Source organism: Hyla sarda, chromosome 2 (genome assembly GCF_029499605.1).
Source record: "Hyla sarda isolate aHylSar1 chromosome 2, aHylSar1.hap1, whole genome shotgun sequence".
Taxonomy (NCBI): domain Eukaryota; kingdom Metazoa; phylum Chordata; class Amphibia; order Anura; family Hylidae; genus Hyla; species Hyla sarda.
In genome coordinates, this window is record NC_079190.1 from 461,644,548 (window position 1) to 461,664,676 (window position 20,129).

Here is a 20,129-nt window from a genome sequence, read left to right on the forward strand (position 1 = left end):
ACCAGTGTGCCTCCAGCTGTTGCAAAAGTAGTTTTGCAACAGCTGGAGGTTTGCCCCTCCATGTGAATGTACAGGGTACATTCACATGGAAAGGTTTACAGTAAGTTTCCTGCTTCAAATTTGAGCTACGGCAAATTTTCTGCCGCAACGCAAACTCCTAGCGGGAAGCTGACTGTAAACCCGTCTGTGCGAATGTACCCTAAAAACACTACACTAATGCATAATAAAGGGTAAAACACTACATATACACCCCCTTACACTGTCCCACCCCAATAAAAATGAAAAATGTATTGCAGTGTTTCCAAAACGGATCCTCTAGCTGTTGCAAAACAACCACTCCCAGCATTTCTGGACAGCCACTGACTGTCCAGGCATGCTGGGACTATAGCAATAGCTGGAGGCACCCTGTTTGGGAATCACTGGCGTAGAATATCCCTATGTCCACCCCTTTGCAATCCCTATTTTAGTTCTCAAATGCGCATGGTGTTCTCTCACTTTGGAGCCCTGTCATATTTCAAGGAAACAGTTTAGGGCCACATAGGGGGTATTTCCGTACTCAGAAGAAATTTAGTTACAAGTTTTGGGGGACTTTTTCTCCTTTTAACCCTTATGAAAAGGAAAAGTTGGGGTCTACATCAGCCGGTTAGTGTCAATTTTTTTTTTTTACACTAACATGCTGGTGTTGCCCCACTAGAGGTAAAAGGGAAAAAAAAGACCCCCAAAATTTGTAACGCAATTTCTCCTGAGTACGGAAATTCCCCAGATGTGGACGTGTACATTTGAGGCCTTAATTGGTGATTTGCATAGGGGTGGCTGATTTTACAGCGGTTCTAACATAAACGCAAAAAAAATAAATACCCACATGTAACCCCATTTTGGAAACTACACCCCTCATGGAACGTAACAAGGGGTATAGTGAGCCTGAACAACCCACAGATGTTTGACAAATTTTTGTTAAAGTTGGATGGGAAAATGAAAAAAAAAAAAGTTTTTTTTACTAAAATGCTGGTGTCACCCTAAATGTTTCATTTTCAGAGGAAAAAAGCCCCCCAAAATTTGTAACCCCATTTTTTCTGAGTAAGAACATATCCCATATGTGGATGTAAAGTGCTCTGCTGGCGAACTACAACGCTCAGAAGAGATGGAGCGCCGTTGGGCTTTTGAAGAGAAAATGTGTCCGGACTTGAAGGCCACGTGTGTTTACAAAGCCCCCTTAGTGCCAGAACAATGGACCCCCGACACATGTGACCCCATTTTGGAAACCACACCCCTCATGGAATGTTATGAGTGGTACAGTGAGCATTTATGCCTCACAGGTGTCTGACAGATTTTTGGAACAGTGGTCCGTGAAAATGAAATATGTAATTTTTCGTTTGCACAGCCCATTGTTCCAAAGATCTGTCAAATGCCAGTGGGGTGTAAATGCTCACTGCACCCCTTATTACATTTTGTGAAGGGTGTAGTTGCCAAAATGGGGTCACATGTGGGGGGGGGTGCACTCTCTCTCTATAAGCTCAATGGTTCTCCTTCTCTTCTGAGCATTGTAGTGCGCCAGCAAAGCACTTGACGTCCACACATGGGGTATTTCCATACTCAGAAGAAATGTGGTTACAAATTTGTGGGGCATTTTCTCCTATTACCCCGTGTAGAAATGTAAAATTTGTGGAAAAAACTGCATTTAGTGAAAAAATAAATAAAATTAATTTACACTTCCAAATTTAATGAAAAGTTGTCAAACACCTGTGGGGTGTTTAAGCTCATGGGACCCCTTGTTAAGTTCCCTGAGGGGTGTAGTTTCCAAAATAGTATGCCATGTGGAAGTTTTCTTGCTGTTCTGGCACAATAGGGGCTTCCTAAATGTGACATGCCCCCCAAAAAACATTTCTTTCCATTCTGAGCCCTCTAGTGCACCCACAGAACGCTTCACATACACATATGAGATATTTCCTTATTCGAGAGAATTTGGGTTACAAATTTTAGGAAGATTTCTCTCCTTTTACCCCTTGTAAAAATTCAAAAACTGAGTCTACAAGAACATGCGAGTGTAAAAAATGAAGATTTTGAATTTTCTCCTCCACTTTGCTGCTATTCCTGTGAAACACCTAAAGGGTTAACACACTTACTGAATGTCATTTTGAATATGTTGAGGGGTGCAGTTTTTATATTGGGGTCATTTGTGGGGTTTTTCCAATATAAAGGCCCCTCAAATCCACTTCAAAGCTGAACTGTTCCCTGAAGAATTCTGATTTTGAAAATGTTGTGAAAAATTGGAAAATTGCTGCTGAACTTTGAAGCCCTCTGATGTCTTTCAAAAGTAAAACATGTCAACTTTATTATGCAATCATAAAGAAGACATATTGTATATGTGAACCAATATATAATTTATGTCCATTTTCCTTATAAGCAGAGTTTTAAAGTAAAACAAAATGCAACATTTTCTAATTTTTCATAAAATTTTCTTTTTCATAAAATTTTTTCACCAAGAAATGATGTAAGTATCGACATAATTTTACCACAACCATAAAGTAGAATATGTCACGAAAAAACTATCTCGAAATCATAATGAAAAGTAAAAGCATCCCAGAGTTATTAATCCTTAAAGTGACAGTGGTCAGATTTGCAAAAAAAGGGCTGTGTCCTTAAGGTGAAAATGAGCTGTGTCCTTAAGGAGTTAAATGCTTTATTTTTGTCATTTATTGCCCCCTTAACGTTCTTATTCATCCATATTGGTTTTCTTTTATTTCTGACCCTTTTATTCCCATAAGGTATATACCTCTTACAGTGAGAATTTAAGATATTTTTTTAAAAGTCTCACATTTAGTGTCAGTATTCTTGTTTTTGAGGACATTATCCCAATTTATATTGTTAAAGGCTTCTCTGAGTTGATCAAACTTTGTCATCTTAAAATTAATTGTTTTTGTGGCCCCTCGAGAGATTCCCATATTGAAGAACAAGTTATAATGTATTATATTATGATCACTATTTCCTAGGTGTCCTTCTACTTGCACATTAGTTACTCTGTCAGGTCTGTTGGTTAATATTAAGTCTAGTAGGGCACCCCCTCTGGTCGGGCCCTGCACCATTTGGGACAGATAATTGTCTTCAACTATAGTCACAGGACTCAGTCTCCCAGTTTATATCAGGATAGTTAAAGGAGAACTCCAGAATATAAAAATTGTCCCCCATACTGCCGGCAGTAAAAAAATAAAGATGTACATACCTTCCTCCACTCCCCCAGGGCCTCCGGTAACCGTCTCCAGTCTCCGCTTCGATCCTCTTCCTGGTTGCTGGTGACCTCTTCCTGCGGCAGTGTGACGTTTTCGGCCCTGGGAGCAGGTGCCGGTGTAGCAAAGAATTGTGTGTCTTGAAGCGTTCTCACATTGACGCTCAGCCTATCGCCGGCTGAGTCGGGACTTCACTGCGGCTGGTGATTGGCAGTATGACTCGCCGACCACCAGCAACCAGGAAGAGGATTGTGGCGGAGAGCGGAGCAGTTACCCGAGGCCCCGGGGGAGCAGAGGAAGGTATGTACATCTTTATTTTATTACTTCTGGCAGTATGGGGGACAATTTTTATATTCTGGAATTCTCCTTTAAAGTCCCCCATTATTATCACCTCATTTTGATTTGCTGCCTTGTTTATTTGCCTCAGTAATTGATCTTCCCTCCAGTTACAATATTAATTGGTTCTAGGACGACCACTGTATGTTTTAACCATTGTATGTTGAATTGTATGTTGAGACCATAACTCTATGGAAACCTGGTAATTGTTTCTGAAGCCCCAATATGTCATCTAAAAATAGGAAAAAGTGAGGATTAAAGAAAAATAAGTAGATAACTAATATAGATAAAGCAAATTCTTACATATAAAAGTAAGAAAGATCTGCTGGAAGTTGTAATCACTGTCTATTTAGAGGACAGGAGCTTCTTCAAGGTCCTGTACAGAACACACAATGTCCTAAAAAAGTACGGTAACTTAGAGCCGCCCTCACCTGGAGCAGCTGTCTCTGGCACAGGTAAAGAGTAGTACAGAACATGCAATACCTCCCTGTACTGTAGGGGGCGCTGCCAGGCAGCCAGTCAGTGCGTGCACTTCAGTAATACAGGGGTTTTACCAGTTAAATGTCCATTCTGATTGGTCGGTTATTACGGGTATAGACATGTTTTGCTGATCTGGGCTGTCCGTTGCATTGTATGCTGAGTCTGGTTTCAAGTTACAATGGTCCAGAAAGGTCCATTGTATGTTGAAACTTCTGTATGTTGAGGCCATTGTAACTTGAGGGATCACTGTATATCTCTCAGTACAAATGCATTGGAAATATTTTTCAATATGCACTGTCAGAATGAAAACGTTTTTATATGTTGTACATCTTGGAAAAACATTAATCTTTCTTATATACTTTATAAGAAAGTGTTGTCTCCTTCCTTTTCATAGAAATAATAGCTCATCAAAAGACCAGCAGCATAATCTTTGTCCCAGCTGAAGCACAGGCATGGACAAATTCCAGAAAATGAGGGTGGGACTAGCACTCATCTGTGCTCATTCCTGTCCTGTCTATCAGACTCCTGTCTGACAACAGAGAGCAGGGGGTTACAGAGCAGCCTACAGTGATGGGAGGAAGAGACCTGGCACAGCAGACTCAGGGAGGAAGTGAATGCATGGCGAGTGAGGGTGGGCTCATTGCCTGCCTCAAACATGCCCCTTCCTGAGCAGTGGATGTCAGAATGAGTGAGCAGCAGGACAGAGGCATTAGTGAGACAAATACTAGACACATAAAAAGATATGTAATGCATCTGCATGACCTAGTGAATAACATATATAAGCAATATTTTTCTCTGATATGTCACATAATGTATCAGTTTAGACCCAATTTTTCTTCATGGTAAAACCCTTAAATACTGTTAAAGCTGAATATGTGATTTTCTACAGCAGTAGATTTACAAAAATGGATACAGATCACAATATACATTTTTACATTTATTTACCTTTTATTCAGTAGCTGTACTACTCCAATGAAGGCAAATGTGTCCGGATGAATAGTGGAAACAGTATAAAATTGTGAATTTTTTAAATCTGGTCTATGTACAAAAACAAAAAATATACAGTATTATTATCAAGTGCAGTGGTCTTCAACCTGTGGACCTCCAGATGTTGCAAAACTACAACTCCCAGCATGCCCGGACAGCCGTTGGCTGCATTGGATGCATTGCTCATCATTAAAGGGGTACTCCGCCCCTAGACATCTTATCCCCTATCCAAAGGGGATAGGGGATAAGATGTCAGATCGCCACGGTGCCGCTGCTGGGGACCCCCGGGATCCCCGCTGCGGCACCCCGCTATCATTACAGCACAGAGCGAGTTCGCTCTGTGCGTAATGACGGGCGATACAGGGGACGGAGCCGCGTGACATCATGGCTCCACCCCTCGTGACATGACGGCCCGTCCCCTTAATGCAAGTCTATGGCAGGGGGCGTGACGACCGCCGCGCCCCCTCCCATAGACTTGTATTGAAAGGGGCGGGCCGTGACATTGCGAGGGGCGGAGCCATGACAAAACGATGCTCCGGCCCCTGTATTGTGCGTCATTACGTGCAGAGCGAACTCGCTCTATGCTGTAATGATAGCGCAGTGCCGCAGCGGGGATCCCGGGGCTCCCCAGCAGCGGCACCGCGGCGATCTGACATCTTATCCCCTATCCTTTGGATAGGGTATAAGATGTCTAGGGGCGGAGTACCCCTTTAAGTATTTTTCTAGCATTACTGGAGCGAGCTGCACTTATCCAGATATGTGATTTCAGTGTAGAAAGCTGCTGACCCGTCCCCAGCCCATCCACCCCTCAGTCTTTAGCAGAGATGTTACATTGCTCTTTTGACCCTGATTTGATTATCAATCAACCTGACTGGAGTTTGGTCCCAGTTTCTCCTGGCTTAGCATTTTAGTCTAAACAAGTGCTTGGATCTAAAAGCAGGAAGAAAAAAAAAAAAAAAAACTGTGACCACTCGCTAGATGAAAAAAGGGCCTTATATTTGTAGTTAATCAACCAAGTAGTCACAGAGGCATGTACAGGAATCTCACCGGATATACAGAGAATAGAAGAATAAATACAGCAGATTGATTTGTGATTGCTTTATTGTAAAGTGCTGTGAAATCTGTTGTCGCTGTAGAAATAATAATAATTATTAATATTTACCGTATTTTTCGCCCTATAGGACCCACCGGCCTATAAGACACACGCAATTTTAAAGGAGGAAAATCTTGAATACAATGTAAAGTATAGGACAGTGATCTTCAACCAGCGGACCTCCAGATGTTGCAAAACTACAACTCCCAGCATGCCCGGACTGGTATAGGAGGTAATACTCACGTGTCCCCGCCGCTCCGGACCCGTCACCGCTCATCACCGCTGCCCTGGATGTCGCCCTCCATCGCTGTCGCCGCATCCCCGGGTGTCCCCGTCGCTCTGGAACATCTCTGCTGCCCGGTATCCTCGCTGTCCGTCGCCGCCATCACGCGACGACGTGATGACAACGAAGGAGAGTGCTGGCCATGCAGGGGATCCCGGCACGGAGCAGACACCAAGGAGGCAGGTAAGGTCCCTCCCGGTGCAGCCGGGTTAGTGTCACTTTCCCTTTAGACGTGGCAGTCAGCTTTGATCGCCACGTCTGAAGGGTTAATACAGGGCATCACCGCGATCGGTGATGTCCTGTATTAGCCGCGGGTCCCGGCCTTTGATGGCCGCTGGGACTGACCTGATAGGACAGGGGTTTAATGTGTATTCGCCGTATAAGACGAACCAACTTTTCCCCCCCAGTTTTGGGGAAGAAAAAGTGCGTCTTTTTACGGTATACATTTTCTTACATCATGTTGCAATGTAGGGTTAAAGAGAAGCAAATCCATTAGAACATTATAGGTGGTCAAAATTGGGCAGTTTCAAACATACATACTTTATTAAAATAGTTTGAGATTTTTTTTAAGCGGTACAATTATAGAAAAGCATATAACATGGGTATCATTTTAATTGTATTGACCCACAGAATAAAGAAAACATGTCATTTTTACCATAAAGTGTACAGCGTGAAAACAAAACCTTCCAAAATTTGCTAATTTGCGGTTTTCTTTTCAATTTTCCCACATAAATAATATTTTTTGGGTTGTGCCATACATTTTATGGTAAAATAAGTGATTTCATCACAAAGTAAAATTGGTGATGCAAAAAACAAGCCCTCATACAGGTCTTTTTAGATTTTTAGATTTTTAGAAGGCGAGGAGGAAAAAACAAAAATGCAAAAATAAAATTGTCCTTAAGGGGTTAAGGCTAAATGGAAAGGTGGCCAAGATTACAGAAACTATTGAATTAGTCTTCTCATTGTTTTCATTGCACTATAGAAGTGAATTTGCGTAAGAGAAACATCAAAGCTAACTGCACTGTGCAGTTTCTGTAGTGCCCAGTGTATGAAACAGCACAGCTTGCTTTGCTTCTCTGTTTCCATAACTTTCCTTCACTTTTATGATAATTTCCTAAATAGCGGAAAACAACGAGCTTGGCTGTTTTCGTAACCTCTCAGTTTAGTCTGTGTCTGAATTGGCATCAGGAAACTGCCTTTTCAAACAGGACAGGGTTAGGGGACCCCTGTTCTTTGATAGGTATGGATCTTAAAGGTGGCACCCACATCGATTAGACTTATAAAATATCTTGTGAATATGCCATATATGTCTTACCCTGTAAGTATATGTATAATACACATCTCAAATACCTATTAGAAGAACAAGGATCATCTAACCCCTGCTCTGCATGTCAAGCCTACATGACTGTCTCCTATAACACTTTAGCTTAGTGAACCATACACTTTTACAGCTACTTTTAGAGATCTTCTTCTCTATACTGCCATTGCTGGTCACTTTGCCTTGCAGAACAAGGGTTAAGGCATCCTATTCTCCTCATAGGTGGAATCATCACCTAATACACATTCATTGCAAAAATCTCATGCAGACAATGGACACAGACAACAGAGGACCCTTGTGCAAAACTGCATGGTTCCCCTTTGATTTCCAACATCCAACTGACAAAGTTCTCATTGTTTATTATAGCTCTGTTGACTCTGCCTAACCCTCACAAATGTGTCTGATAGACTGGAAACCATTAGGCTACATTCGTACTATGGAATTTCCACCCTCCCGGAGCAGCAGTCTTCAATGAGATTCTACTGCACCATGCACACTGCAGAATTACAGGCTATGTTGATAGAATGAATACTTCTCTATGAGAAAAACCGTGTGGACAGCATTGCAGTCAATGGGGATGGTGCATGTCTGCGCAGTTCTGGTGCTAATGGATTTCGGCAGCGCCCACTACAGACAGAGTCTCTGCCTGGAATATCTCCAGGCAGAGTCTGTAGTGTGAATGTAGCCTAAGTAAGTCATAGGAAAATTGAGTGCAGTTCTTTACATCTGGTAGTTAGTTTTGTAAGGTAGCAGTGTCCCTATTGGGCACCTGTCTAACTACACACATGGGTATGGATATGCCATAAATGTCTAAAAGGAAAAACTTCTTTGAGGCTATTTTTTCCCAATTTTTTGCCAAAATGGAAAAAAAAAACATTGCAGTCAGATGTTAGTTGAAAGTCAATAGGGATTTATGAAACTCCAAACCCACTTGACATTTTTTAAATCATCTCACAAAAAAAGTGCATCTTGGGAGTGCTCAATGACAGTGTAGTTGTGGTGTTTTTTTTTTTCATCAGAAAAAGAAAGAAAAAAAATCAAGTGGAAACTAAGGGCTTGTTCTCTTTGTTCACCATCATACTTTGGTATATGGAGCTCCATAGGCAAGTCCTTCGGAATGACGGGAGTTTAGAGGTAAAAAAAATTGTGCATGCACTTTTTTCTCCACTAAACTCTGGTAAACTACCGGATCCCTGACAGCCCCATTCAAGTCAATGGGACCCATCAAGACCCAGAGGTGACCCAGTGTTGTCAGTTGTGCTCCGATCCATTTTGGGGCTATTCGGTGCAAAAAGAAAGAGCTGAAAGGACCCAGAATGGTATGGAGCACAATGGCAATGTGAACCAAAAAACTTTTCAGTAAACTAATACAGTGAAGTAAAATAATCCAGAAGATCTCTCTGCTTGTAAAAATATTGCACCCTGTAGAAGCACTGAAAAAATGCTTCTTCCTAGGAGGATGCCAAATGTTTGCACTATTTTTTTCCAGTAAACTACCAGATCCCTGACATACCCCATTCAAATTAATGGGCTCCTTGAAGACCCGGTGGTGACCCAGTGGTGTCAGTTGTGCTTGGGTCTGTTTTAGGGTCATTCAGCGCAAAAAGAAAGAGCCACACAGACCCAGGACAGAGCAATGTATACCTAGTCTTAGCTTAAAAAAATGTTAAAAAATAAAAAACTAACAAACCCTTTTCCGTAAACAATTATAGTAAAGTAAAAGGATGCCAAATATCTGCACTATTTCTTTTTTTTTTTCCGGTAAACTACCGGATCCCTAACGTACCCCATCCAAATCAATGTGATCCGTCGAGACCCGGTGGTGACCCAGTGGTGACAGTTGTGTGCCAACCAGTTTTTGGCCCATTTGGACCCAGAATGGGATGGAGCACAACAACAATGTGAACCTAGCCTTCGCCTATCAAAAATTAAAAAAATCCTAATCAAAACTTTTTAGTTAACGAATACACTAAAGAAAATGTTTCCAGGAGATCTCTCTTCTTGTAAAAATGTTGTGCCTGGTAGATGGACTCCGGCACTGCTTCTTCTTAGGAGGATGCCAAATCTATGCACTATTTTTTTTCTCTGGTAAACTACTGGATCCCGACAGACCCCATAAAAATTAATGGGATCGGACAAGACCCAGTGCTGTCAAACAGACCCAGCATGGGACAGAGCACAATGGCAATGTAAACCTAACCGTAGGTCCTGTATTTACGGACAGCAATGCACTTCCGAGCGGAATCAGCAGAATCATTAAACGGGTCAATATTCTGTGGATGCCAGAATAGGGATTTCTGTTTCTGCCGCATGTGAACAGTCCTTCCGTAGAAGGACTCCGACACTGACAAAATGCTCCATCCTAGAAGGAATGTCAACTCTATGCACTATTTTTTTCTCCGGTTAAGTTCCTGATCCCTGACAGACCCCATTGAAATAAATGGGACTCTGCTGCAGCGGAATTTCCAAGCAGAATATTCCTGTGGAATTAGGCTTGAAAATTCCATCATGTGAACATGGTTTTATCCTAACAAATACTTACAAAGCCTAACAAGAAACTTTTCAGTAAAAAAAAGTAAAATGATCCCAGAAGATCTCTCTGCTTGTAAAAATGTTGCACCCCATAGAAGGATTCCAGCACTGACAAAATCAAAATGTCTCTTCTTTGGGTGGGTTCACACTACGGTTTGTCTCCACGGTTTTCTATCAGGTATTTTAGTCAAAACCGTATTCCTCAAAACCGGACCAAACTGTATGCAACCATGTGCTTAAAAAGAACCCAGTTTTTGACCATATACGGTTTGAAAATTGCGTGTCTGGTTGCATGCGGTTTCATACGGTTTTAACAATTACATCAAATCCGGTTTTAAGATTTTTGTTATTTTTTTAAATAAAGTGTCAATTGTTCTATTTAGAATACTTTATAATCGAAATGTGCATGTGCAAAGTTAAAAACCATATAGGGAAAACAGGATTGAACCATAGACACATACGGTTCACTACACTACTCATTGACTTCCATGTTATAAATCCATATACGGTTAAATTACGGTTTTTCACCCGGACCAAAAACTGTGGTAGAACATGGTTTAGAGTACGGGGGAGGATGTATTACAAACAAACTGCATGCAACCGGATGCATCAAGTTGCATACAGTTTCCAATGCATTGTCAATGGAAACGATTTCAGATATGCTTGCAAACAGTTTCAAATATGAAACCGTACATGGAAACCCTGGGGACAAACCGTGGTGTCAAATCTGTGCACTTTTTTTTTCCTCTGGTAAACTACCTGATCCCCATCAGACCCCATTCAAATCAATGGGATCTGTTGAGACCTGGTGGCGACTAAGTTGAGTCAATTGTGCTCAAATCTGTTTTGGGGCCGTTCGGCGCAGCAGTGTCCCGAACAGACCCAGAACGGAGAGGAGCACAACAGCAATGTGAAGCTGGTCTTAGCTTAAAAAAAAAAAAAAACATACAAAAGTCTAACGAAAACTTTTCAGTAAACTAATACAGTAAATTAATGTATAATGATTCCAGAAGATCTCTCTGCTCGTAACATTTTTTACCCTGTAGAAGGGCTCCGGCGCTGACAAAATGCTTCTTCCTAAGAGGATGTCAAATCTATGCACTATGTTTTTCTCTGGTAAACTACCTGATCCCCGTCAGACCCCATTCAAATCAATGGGATCTGTTGAGACTTGGTGGTAATTGTGCTCCAACCCATTTTGGGGCAGTTCGGCGCAGTGGTGTCCCGAAAGGATCCAGAACAGAACGGAGCACAACGGCAATGTGAACCTGGTCTTAGCTGAAAAAAAATAAACTTACAAGAGCCTTATGAAAACTTTTCAGTAAACTAATACAGTAAAGTAATGTATAATGATTCCAAAAGATCTCTCTGCTCGTAAAAATGTTGCACCCTGTAGAAGGGCTCCAGTGCTGTCAAAATGCTTCTTCCTAAGCGGATGCCAAATCTATGCACTATTTTTTTCTCTGGTAAACTACCGGATCCCCATCAGACCCAATTCCAATCAATGGGATCCGTTGAGACCTGGTGGTGACTCAGTGGATTCGATTGTGCTCCGACCCATTTTGGGGTCGTTCGGCATGAGGGTGTCCTGAACGGACCTGGAATGGAACGGAGCACAATGGCAATGTGAACTTAGGCTTTTGTAAGTTTTTTAATTTTATTTAAGCTAAGACTAAGTTCACATCGCCGTTGTGCTCCATTTCATTCCGGGTCCGTTCGGGACACCCCCACGCTAAACGGCCCCAAAATGGGTCAGAGCACAATTGACTCCACTGGGTCACCCCCAAGTCTCAACTGATGCCATTGATTTGAACGGGGTCTGACGAAGATCCGGAAGTTTACCAGAGAAAAAAATTGTGAATAGATTTGGCATCCTCTTAGGAAGAAGCATTTTGTCAGCACCGGAGCCCTTCTACAGGGTGCCACATTTTTACGAGCAGAGAGATCTTCTGGAATCATTATACATTACTTTACTGTATTAGTTTACTGAAAAGTTTTCTTTAGGCTTTTGTAAGTTTTTTTTAATTTTATTTAAGCTACGACTAACGAAAACTTTTCAGTAAACTAATACAGTAAAGTAAAGTAACGTATAATGATTTCAGAAGATCTCTCTGCTTGTAAAAATGTTGCACCCTGTAGAAGGGCTCCAGTGCTGTCAAAATGCTTCTTCCTAAGCGGATGCCAAATCTATGCACTATTTTTTTCTCTGGTAAACTACCGGATCCCCGTCAGACCCAATTCCAATCAATGGGATCCGTTGAGACCTGGTGGTGACTCAGTGGATTCGATTGTGCTCCGACCCATTTTGGGGTCGTTCGGCACGAGGGTGTCCTGAACGGACCTGGAATGGAACGGAGCACAACGGCAATGTGAACTTAGGCTTTTGTACGTTTTTTAATTTTATTTAAGCTAAGACTAAGTTCACATCGCCGTTGTGCTCCGTTCCATTCCGGGTCCGTTCGGGACACCCCCACGCCAAACGGCCCCAAAATGGGTCAGAGCACAATTGACTCCACTGGGTCACCCCCAAGTCTCAACGGATGCCATTGATTTGAATGGGGTCTGACGAAGATTCGGAAGTTTACCAGAGAAAAAAATAGTGAATAGATTTGGCATCCTCTTAGGAAGAAGCATTTTGTCAGCACCGGAGCCCTTCTACAAGGTGCAACATTTTTACGAGAAGAGAGATCTTCTGGAATCATTATACATTACTTTACCGTATTAGTTTACTAAAAAGTTTTCGTTAGGCTTTTGTAAGTTTTTTTTTTTATTATTTATTTAAGCTAAGACTAACGAAAACTTTTCAGTAAACTAATACAGTAAAGTAAAGTAACGTATAATGATTCCAGAAGATCTCTCTGCTTGTAAAAATGTTGCACCCTGCAGAAGGATTCCAGCACTGACAAAATGCTTCTTCCGATGAAGATGCCAAATCTTTGGTTTGCTATGACCTGTTACATAAAGCCTTGGGATTGGCTGCTATGGGATGGAATGGAGAGAAATCAATAGCACTGGGATGGAGCTGGTTACTGCAGAGTACTTCAGGCACTCACAAGCTTCGCTCATTACGAGAGAACAGGCTGAGCCTGACATGACTTCCTCCAACAGCAAGTGAGCACAGGCTGCAAGACACAGGGAGATGTGAAGAACACACTGTCAGCTCCACCAGGATCACAGCTCCGGACGCTGCCTACCCTGCACTCACGTGTTTCTTTTTTTTTTGGCCATTTCTACCTGTGCCTTCACATCTGTATCTCATTATTAATATATATATTTTTTATTCTTCTTCCTGGATATCATGCACTCAATGCTGTACTCAAACGTACTCCTCGTGCTGCTCAACGCCATCCTCTGGGTGCACGGCTATTCCGATACGCGCGTAGTGAGCGGTGAGTAACGCGACAGCATGTGCTCTGCAAACTTTGCACGTGTGCTTGCCGAAGTTTGCCTGTGGTTGGCTTATTATGGCTCAATATTTAGAATTTTTGTAATACGTTTACAAACAAATATCTACAATAGTGTCTCCCTACTTGATACACTATTGGGGGATCGACCCTTTAATTAAGGAGGGAAAATATTGTAAGGGGTGATTCTTCCTCGTGTAAATCCTTTGTAAAAATGAACAATGTTATGGAAAATAAGATGATTGGGAGTTAGGAAATATATCTCGCTCTTATGGAATTGTTGTCATTTGATTTCTCCCTTTTCTTATGGGATCGGGGGGTAGGGTGGGCCGGTTGTAGGGAAAAAATAGGAAATGTGGAAGAGGAATGTTTTGTTGGTTTATACAGTAATGTAGTGAAAAATTGAAGATCGGATGTGTAACACTAATGTCTATATCTTAATCAGCATTGACTCCAGCTGTTGCAAAACTACAACTCCCAGCATGCCCGGACAGCCTTTGGCTGTCCGGACATGCTGTGAGTCGTAGTTTTGCAACAGCTGGAGCCACCCTGGGTGGGAACCACTTGTCTACAACTCTGCCTTTGCTATATATATATATATATATATATATATATATATATATATATATATATTAGTGTATATATATGTGTATATATATATATATATATATATATATATATATATATATATATATATATCCTCACCCAGTCAGCTACCCTAAACCCTAGCCCTGCTATGTCTATGTGTATGAGTTCACGCCATATGATGGCACAGTCATAATTTTGTTACAATGTTTAGTCCAGTCTTCTGAATGGTTACTTGATACTGTTCTGAACGCGCAAAACTGTTACATTCAGCGTGGTTGGATCTCTGTAGCTGCAGATGTACAGTAGTGACTCTCCAGCTGTGGAAGACTACAACTCTCTACATGCACTGACAGCCAGAGACATTATTAGGTGTCAGTCTGCAGAAGTATCCCATAAGTGCGGTGTTCCCCAACCTGTAGCTCTCCAGCTGTTGTTGGAAGACTACAACTCTTATCATGCCTGATAGCCAAAGGCATGGCTATGTCAGTGTAGTTACAAATGTATCTCAAAATAATTTTTCACCAACTTGCGGTTCTCCAGCTGTTTCCAGACTACAACTCTCATCATGCACTGACAGCCAAAGACATAAGTAGGTCTCTCAATCTGCAGATGTACCCCATAAGTGCTGTGTTCCCCAACCTGTAGCTCTCCGGCTGTTGCAAGACTACAACACTTATCATGCATTGACAGCCAAAGGCATGGTTGAGTCTCTCTTCTTGCAGATGTATCTTTAATGCAGTATCCCCCATACTGCAGGACTTCAACTTATGGAAAAACCACAACTCTCATCATGCTTTGACAGCTGAATGCATGGTTGAGTCTCTGTGCTTGCAGTGGTCTCCAAACCTGTGGCTCTACAGCTGTTGCAAACTACAACTCCCACCATGTAACAGCTGGAGATACACAGATTGGGGAACACTGCACTGTCAAACTAGGGATATATATATATATATATATATATATATATATATATATATATATATATATATACACATTATTTATAGATCCAAGGTAAAGTTGTAGACCAGTGGTTCCCAACCAGGGCGCCTCCAGCTGTTCGGAAATATCACAAAATTTACCCCACATTGAATTAAATGGGGATTCTGCTGTCCCATTCTCATCTGCAAAAACATTGTTCCTGTCTTTAAATTTTGCAGAATTTTGGGCAGAATCCCATTGGATTCTGGATATGGGCAACATTTTGTGTTTTTAGCTCAAAGAAATTCCTAAAAAATTCTAAAGCAGAATGGAATTTGTGCAGAATAGCAGAATTTCCGCCATGTGAACATAGCCCAGACCCATCTGCAGGTACCAAGAACCAACCATTATTTTTCCTGCCAAGGCATGATGGGAGTTGTAGTTTTGCAACCGCTGCAGAGTCACAAGTCAAAAAGAACTGCACTATGGGGATAAATCTACAGGTACAAGAGATCCCACCATGAAGTTGACGGTCAGGACATGATGGGAGTTGTAGCAACAGCTAGAGAGGCTGGGGGACATTGCAATAATAGTAGCAGTAGTTGTCTACACACTTTTATGTAGTTACAATATCTTGGTGAGGGATTGCTAAAGTTATGAACTTCAGAAAGTTGAGACAAGCAGGGACTAGACCAGTGTTTCCCAACCCATGTGCCTCCAGCTGTTGCAAAACTACAACTCCGAACATGCCCGGACAGCCGAAGGCTCTCTGGGCATGTTGGGAGTTGTTGTTTTTCAGCAGCTGGAGGCACATGGGTTGGGAAACACTGGACTAGACCCTTCCCAAGTACAGTGATCCCTCAACTTACAATGGCCTCAACATACAATAGTTTCAACATACAATGGTCTTTTCTGGACCATTGTAACTTGAAACCAGACTCAACATACAATGTACAGACAGTCCAGATCTGTGAAACGTGTCAATGGCTGGAAGAACTGACCAGAATGGGCATTCTTCCAGCATTCTGAAGTGTATGCACTGACTGATGGCTGGTAGCGCCCCCTACAGTACAGGGAGGTATTACATGTTCTGTATTCTATACCTGTACCAGGGTTACTGCTCCTTTGGACAACAGGTGAGGGCGGCTCCATCTTACTTTTTTAGGACATTGCATGTACTGTACAGGACCCGGAAGAAGCTCCTGTCCTCTACATAGACCAGTGTTTCCCAAGCAGGGTGCCCCCAGCTGTTGCAAAACTACAACTCCCAGCATGCCCGGACAGCCTTTGGCTGTCCGGGCATGCTGGGAGTTGTAGTTTTGCAACAGCTGGAGGCTCCCTGCTTGGGAAACACTGACATAGACAGTGATTTACAGCTCCCAGCAGATCTTTCTTACTTTTATATGGAAGGATTTGCTTCATCTATATTAGTTATCTATTATTTTTCTTTAATTCTCACTTTTTCCTATTTTTGGATGATATTTTGGTGGCTTCAGAACCAATTACCAGGTTTCCATAGAGTTCTGGTTTCAACATACAATGGTCATCCTGGAACCAATTAATATTGTAACTTGAGGGACCATTGTACTATATCAGTCGCTTGTGTCAGATGCAGTGGTTTTACACAGGACTGCACTAGCAATGCAGCAAATGACAAACTCGTTCTGCTACATCTGTATACCAATGCTTTACTTCTTCTTTAAGGACTTTTATAGCACCGTCCTTAGTTTTAATACTGTACGTAACAGGTAGCAGCTAAAAGTCAAGAGAGTTAGATATCAAATTGAACTCAAGACTAAAGATGAAGCTAGTCAGCTCTGCTACATCTGTGCTGGGAGTAGTTGAGGAGATATAGCGACTTCATTAATAAACTGCAGAATCCAGCAGAACTGTCAGGCGACGTCTGCTCCAATATTAAAATAAATTTGGCAGCTGCGGGCAGCTCTCTCCGCATAATGTATAGGTAAGAATTGGCCATTGTAATGATCTGTTGGCTATCGTCGTATGCTGAGTGGGTGGAGGGCTCGGGGCAAATGACCAAATTCTCCATTCTGCAGATCTATAGTAAACTGCTGCCAAAAGGGCTGCAGCGTAATGACATTTGTAATACTCTATGCTGATGGTACTATTTATGTTGTCACAATATTGGGGGAGATTTATCAAAATCTGTGCAGAGGAAAAGTTGCCCAGTTGCCCATAGCAACCAATCAAATCGCTTCTTCTTCAATTCTAACAAGGCCTATGAAAAATGAAGAAGCTCTCCACAGGTTTTGATAAGTCTCCCCCATTGGTTTTACCTGGCAACAAATGACCGCAGGTAATGTTTCCATCCAGGTGGAGTAAAGAATGACATCTTCTGGGTCAAGTCTTAGGTTCACACTGTGGAATTTCTGGGCAGAATTTCTGTCAGAGATCTAGCCGGCGGTACTAGGACCGCGTGGACTACATTGTTGTTCCCATAGATGGCAATGCATTTCTGAGCAGATCTCCCAAAAGATCCACCCAGAAATGCATTGCAGTCTATGGGGGCAGCAATGCAGTCTGCTCGGTCCTAGCACCGCCGGCTCGATCTCCGGCAGGAATTCTGTCCAGAAATTCTGCAGTGTGAACCTATCCTTAGGCTGGGTTCTGGTGCAGCAGAATCCTGAAGAAATTCTGGTGCAGCAGAATCCCATTGCTGGCAATTTGATTCCACACTGCGGAATTTCCTGCTAATCCATTAGCGGAATCCGCCTGGAACACATTGCCGTCTATAGGGACTAATTCAGTCGGTGCTGGTCGCACTCAGAATCTCCGACTTTGTCTTAGGCTACATTCACATCACAATTTTAACATACGGTTTTGTATCAGTCCCCTCCCCCCCCCCCAAAAAAAAAAAAAAAAAACGGGAAACAAAAAAACTGACAAAGCCGCATGTAATTTTATGTATATGGTTTTTATAATCCTTTCCACAGCCACCCGGGACTCCTTCAGCATCCCCCGGCAGCGGAAGTCTGCCAGTGGTGACTCTGCTGTAGCGCTTGTACTACTACTGCTATCATGGAACAGAGTCTGTTCCTTGTTGGGAGTTGTAGTACAGGGGTTGAGGGAACGATCACATCGGGTCTCACTCCTGAGACCGGCTGCAATCCTAACTTATAAACCAGGGAAGTGAGCAGCATGCCGCTCAGCTCCCCAGCCGGCCAGTCATGTGATTAATAGAACATCTCTGCACTGTAACTTCATAATCCCTGCCAGGAGCCCTGATTGGCCGGCACTGACTGGCCAATCATGGCTCTCAGCAGGGAATATGAAATTACAGTGATGTGATTTTATATTACTGGGAGCCGGTGGGGAAACAGAGCACAGTGCCGCTTGCTTCCCTGGCAAGAGCCGTCCTTCCTACTACTACTCACATTATGGAACAGACTCTGTTTCATGATGGGAGTAATAGTACAAGTGCTACTGCAGAGTTACCACAGCCGCAGGCAAACTACTGCAGTCGGGGGATGTGCAGAACCAGTCCCTCAGGGCTGCGGTACTACTACTACCATCATGGAACAGAGTCTGGGAGTAGTAGTAGTAGCACATTACTGAGGGATGGCTCCTGCACATTACTCAGCTGCAGGAGTCCCGGGCAGCAGTGTAAGTTTTTGTTTAGTTGATCAGTGAACACGGTTTGCTATACGGTTGTATGCGGTTTTCAAGTAGAAAACCATATACAATTGTATAGCAAAAACATGATGCGAATGCACCCTTTTAGGGTATGTTCATATGTGCGTATTTTGCGGCAGATTCTTTGCAGCTGATTTGCAACCCATTGAAGTCGAATCTACAGCAGATCTGCAGCAAAAAACATGCACTTGTGAATTGACCCTTAAAGTCAAGGGGTAGCAAAATCCTCTACAGAAAATCTCCAGCAAAATCTGCACATGAATATAGCCTAAGGGTACGTTCACATGGATGGATTGCCTATGGAATTTTGGGAGCATATTTTGCTACCATGTGTCAGCAGAAATTCTGCTATAGAGAAAGCTTTGCAGACTTTTCTTCAGACCTATTGAAGTCAATGGTAGCAAAATCCGCTACAGCAAATACGCTAAGGAAATTCCGCAGGTAATCTGTCCTTCTGAACGTACCCTAAGGGTGCGTTCAAACGAACATACTTCCTTGCAGCATGTTTCCCGCTGCGAGTCTGAAAAGGGTGAGCACTCCGCTGCCAATTCGCTACGCTTGTGTGAATGAGCCCTAAGGGTACATTAACACATAACTTATTTGGATTTTGATACCATTGACTTCAATGGGTTAGCGGAAAGTCCACAATAGTTACATATTAGCAGATTTTCCACAGACACATTGAAGTCAATGGTATCAAAATCTGCTGTGCATTATATATGTGTGAATGTACCCTTAAAGGAAATGTGCAGTGAAAAGAACTTATCCCCTATCCACAGGATAGGGGATGAGTGTCTGATCGCGTGTGGTCCGAACACTGGGACCCCCAAGATCTCCGGCAAGGGGCCCTGGCTCTGCCGCGGCTTTCACTTGCAGGAGGCATGTCGGCCGCAGCATGACGTTGTGGCCAACACGCCACCTCCATGTATCTCTATAGGAGAGGCAGGGATCCAGGGTTCATGCCTCCCCACCTCTTCCATAGAGCTGTATGGAGGAGGGGGCATTTCCATTGAGCTTGACTCTACGGGCATTAGCCGGTACACAGCACGCAATGCCAGGGGCCCCATTCGGGAGATGGCGGGGGTAAGGAGTTTCACATATATATGTGGTGTCCCGGTACCGTATCCTATCAGGTACCTGCGTGTGTGGGTCCCCTCAGCCAGAGTCCCTAGGATGTCGGGGTCCCCATTGTCAAGTTCACCCCTAGTCACCTCTCATCCAGATAGTTATTGCTCCAATAGCTTACTTAGGAAGCATGTAAATGTTATATAAATGCCCTATAAATAGTTAATTACCTGTCTACAATAACTGT

The 20,129-nt window shown here is 42.7% G+C and overlaps 1 protein-coding gene across 3 annotated transcripts in view; it reads left to right on the top strand.

Moving 5' to 3' along the window:
• The first annotated feature begins 13,305 nt into the window (after positions 1–13,305).
• CHODL (chondrolectin) overlaps positions 13,306–20,129 on the top strand; it is a 105,713-nt gene continuing 98,889 nt past the window's right edge. For all 3 annotated transcript variants that reach the window (XM_056560868.1, XM_056560867.1, XM_056560869.1), the window contains exon 1: positions 13,306–13,642. In XM_056560868.1, coding sequence (XP_056416843.1) covers positions 13,552–13,642 — 91 coding nt within the window. In that variant the 5' untranslated portion in view covers positions 13,306–13,551. The remainder of the gene's footprint in view (positions 13,643–20,129) is intronic.